We start from the raw sequence: 3242 nt of genomic DNA, 5'->3' as shown, positions 1-3242 counted from the left end.
AGCGTCTCATTGTTGCGCGCCTGCTTCCTCTTAAATATCTCCTAATTGATTCCTGGGCATTGCTAAGGTGGTGCTCGGGTTCCCAGGTTAGGGTACCGTCTAGCCACTTCACTCGATATTCGGTAGTGTTCTTATTTCTCATGAAAAGCTATACAGGCACCAAAACTGAACGGTCTCTCTTCCGGACTTTCCTTTTGCTATGTGGTGCTACCACGTGCAACCGCCACCGCAAAACTTGGCGGTTTTCTCCGCCTGTCGTTCTAGCGTTGGAGCCAGGCGCGCAACAATGAGACGCTGGAGGCGTCTCATTGTTGCGCCCCGACACTCACACACATTCTCCTCCACACACACGTCACTCGTTCACAGCATACACACAAGGTCCAGCACGCGGCATCGCGCGGAGCCCCAGCGCAGGCGTTACAACTGCGCAAGTGTCAGAATCACAATCACTGGATGACGTGCGCGCTGCCTCTGAGTTTTTCGTACGTATCGACCCTGCAAAGTGTTACTTGACAGCGCGTACTGGTAAGGTTCATATCCAGCGACCAGCTGCAACCACCTAGCGGCGGAGGCGCTCCGGAAAACGGTGTGTGGCAAGACGCGGGGCCATCGGTGTAACTTCAACCTCTGTGATGTCACGGTTGGACTCGCTTTCCCAGGTCGGTGACGCGTCACAAAGTCAGCAGTCTTCGCCGACGAACACTCTTGTTCGTCTTCAGCTCAGCTGTCAGTGTCCGCGCACTCGATCTGACTCCAGGTTTCCATGGTCACCGGTGACCCCCGGCGCTTCGGTCGCAGCAGTCATGACGAGCTCCATGCTCCTCCGCACTGCGCCTATTCCATCCTGGAGTGCCCTATGCTCTCATCCGCTAACTGGCCGAATGCTAAGATCTCTCTGCTCTATGCTCTGGTCAATGCCACAGTTGGTTAACCGTCCGAGCTACACACCAAGACAGCAGCGGCCACCAACTGACGGGCTTAACCAGCAGTACCCCGACCCTTCATCGCTAGCAGAAGCGCGTGTGAGGCCGCGCGAGACGAAGTCAGCGCTTCTCTGCAAAGCGGTTACCATGGAGTCCCCAGACGCACGCACCGGGGGTTTCTTCTTTTGTCATCCCTCTCCAACACCTGACGACGTCTCTTTGTTTTTGAAAAAAAAACACAACAGTTCATGAGGGTCTCTGCGTACATCGGTCTTATACCACAAACTCTCGCAACTCCGGCATCTCGCTGAATGGTATGAAGTCAGAACCCGCCGGGCGGTTTGCTCCGCGTCTTTCTTCAGCAGTCTCTATGACTGTTTCATGGTCTTGCCATTTGCCTGTACAGCGCATCATAGTTCAGCCTCAACTCCCCTAAATTCCCACCACACGGCTCAAAAGCTACTCCCCTACACCCCTCGCGTACTCCGGGGACGAACTGCTCGTCATGGGGGAGCTGATCGTGCGAAAGCTCGCTTGAATACTCTGGAATCATGTTCGGGGTCGGAGACCAGCCGCCGACTACCATCGGATACAGCTTTCGCGTTACGCTGTGGCGAAAGAAAATGACCACGCCAGGAGCATTAGCCCTCTGATATCGGTGCGACAACAAGTAACACGGAGCTAGCCATCTTACCGTCGCAGATGAGGCACTCCCATGCAGAGGCATAGCCAGAGCACCCGCAACCTCTCTGGATACATCTGTGAGGCGAGTTCGCATCATGCTGTAGATGAGTGTGCTTGCACCTGCACTTCGCCGCCCATGCACTAAGATCAAACCCAGGCCGCCTCGATAGCCATGCTTCAGCTATGGCGTCGGGATGGTCTAAACAGAAACAGAAACGCATGACGCGGAGGCTTCTCTTGGGCAGTAACTGCTTTCTTTTTGAAGAAACCCTGGCGAGTTCCACAAAGCGCCGAGTCGCGATATCGTAGCGCAACGAACTGCAGCCTCCGATGCCGGCATCTACGAATCATACTCCACTGTTCGATTGTTCGGTCTCTCGTCTGCGTGGCGCCTGCATGTTCTCAAAATGCTATTGTTATAGCTTTACCTGGGATGAATTTGTATTCAGAGCATCTGCACATGGTGCAACGCGGCGGCCGTCGCGGAGCCACGAGAGAGGCAACGCGGTTTCCGCCTCTCCGCGTTGGTGAGCGATCCAGGAAAAGAGCGTGAGATGCATACGGATGTCCGCAAAAGCATCTGCTGGAAGAAGCAATTCTAAAGCACTCATGATAATCCGAAATCCTAGTGCCGTTGCCGGTCTGTAAAATCTTCCCGCCACGCGTCCTTTCAGCCACGTACTCATTGCGCCAGACAGAGTACAAACCTGAAAAAAGAAGCGAGAGATTCTTTCGCACCATGCAGTGCAGAGCTTACCAGTCCTAAGTAGCTCATGACAAAGACGAGCTTCCGCGTCGGTTAGCCGTGGTGGCGGACAGGAGAACCCTTGGACCTTCAGGCGGGGTGCTCACCTCTTCGAGCACGTTATATGTGGGTGCTACAGATTCGTGATCTTGGATACTAAGCTAAAGTCGTGTTTGGAGACTTTAGATTCTTCCTTATGCAGGAGATTCACAGTGCCCCAGACTGGTGGCTAGGCGACACTTTACAACACAGGCGTGCAAAGAAGCGGAACGGGAGAACCTAAACAGTCACACACCTGTTTCGATGGCCTCCGTTGCCGCGGTTATTTCCATGCGAAGCATGTGTGTGCTGCCGGGTGACGGGCCGTACTGCCGCACTCCAGCTATGAGCAGATCCATGGCGTCGTTCGGAGCGGAAGATCTCCCTTCTGTCCGTACCTGACGGCGCACACGGTGTCTTTGCGAACGGTGTGCCAGAGGATTTCTTCCGCTCATTTCGGTCGCTCTACTCTCCACAGAAGTTGCAAAAACGGACGAACCAGCGAAGAACTCTGGACCCGGAGCGGCAGCTGTCAGTCTAGGTAGTGGAGTTACTGACCTGGTTCATGGGCCTCGAGGGCCTCTCACCAACATGTGGCCCCATCCTTTCACGTGCTGCTCTGACAGCTGTGGTCTCGGCTCGTGGCCGAGCTGCAGTCGAAGTCTGTGCTGCGCCAGCCCGATTGTGGGCCCGCTGCCCTGATGCATTAATGGAAAGCACACCGTCCGCAGCACTCGAAGAGCGCGTGAGTCTCCCGTCTCGGGGGCACGCCGTGGTTGCAGCCGCTCTCCCAGTAGGCCTGCTAGCAGGTCGTCGATCACCGGGCCGCGGGGGGCCATCCGGCGGCGTCG

The 3242-nt window shown here is 55.6% G+C and overlaps 1 protein-coding gene across 1 annotated transcript in view; it reads right to left on the bottom strand.

The window, feature by feature from the left end:
• Window positions 1–1196: 1196 nt before the first annotated feature.
• CSUI_003230 (protein fam221b) overlaps window positions 1197–3242 on the bottom strand; it is a gene marked incomplete at both ends in the record, with an annotated part of 2296 nt that continues 250 nt past the window's right edge. The window contains 5 exons of the mRNA XM_068063428.1: window positions 1197–1321; window positions 1618–1806; window positions 2036–2314; window positions 2648–2789; window positions 2950–3242. The exon at window positions 2950–3242 is cut by the window's right edge and continues 250 nt beyond it. Coding sequence (XP_067924597.1) covers window positions 1197–1321; window positions 1618–1806; window positions 2036–2314; window positions 2648–2789; window positions 2950–3242 — 1028 coding nt within the window. The remainder of the gene's footprint in view (window positions 1322–1617; window positions 1807–2035; window positions 2315–2647; window positions 2790–2949) is intronic.

Source organism: Cystoisospora suis (genome assembly GCF_002600585.1).
Source record: "Cystoisospora suis strain Wien I chromosome Unknown contig_1413, whole genome shotgun sequence".
Taxonomy (NCBI): domain Eukaryota; phylum Apicomplexa; class Conoidasida; order Eucoccidiorida; family Sarcocystidae; genus Cystoisospora; species Cystoisospora suis.
Note: the sequence above shows the minus strand (reverse complement) of the source record. Positions and strands in the feature narration are given on the sequence as shown.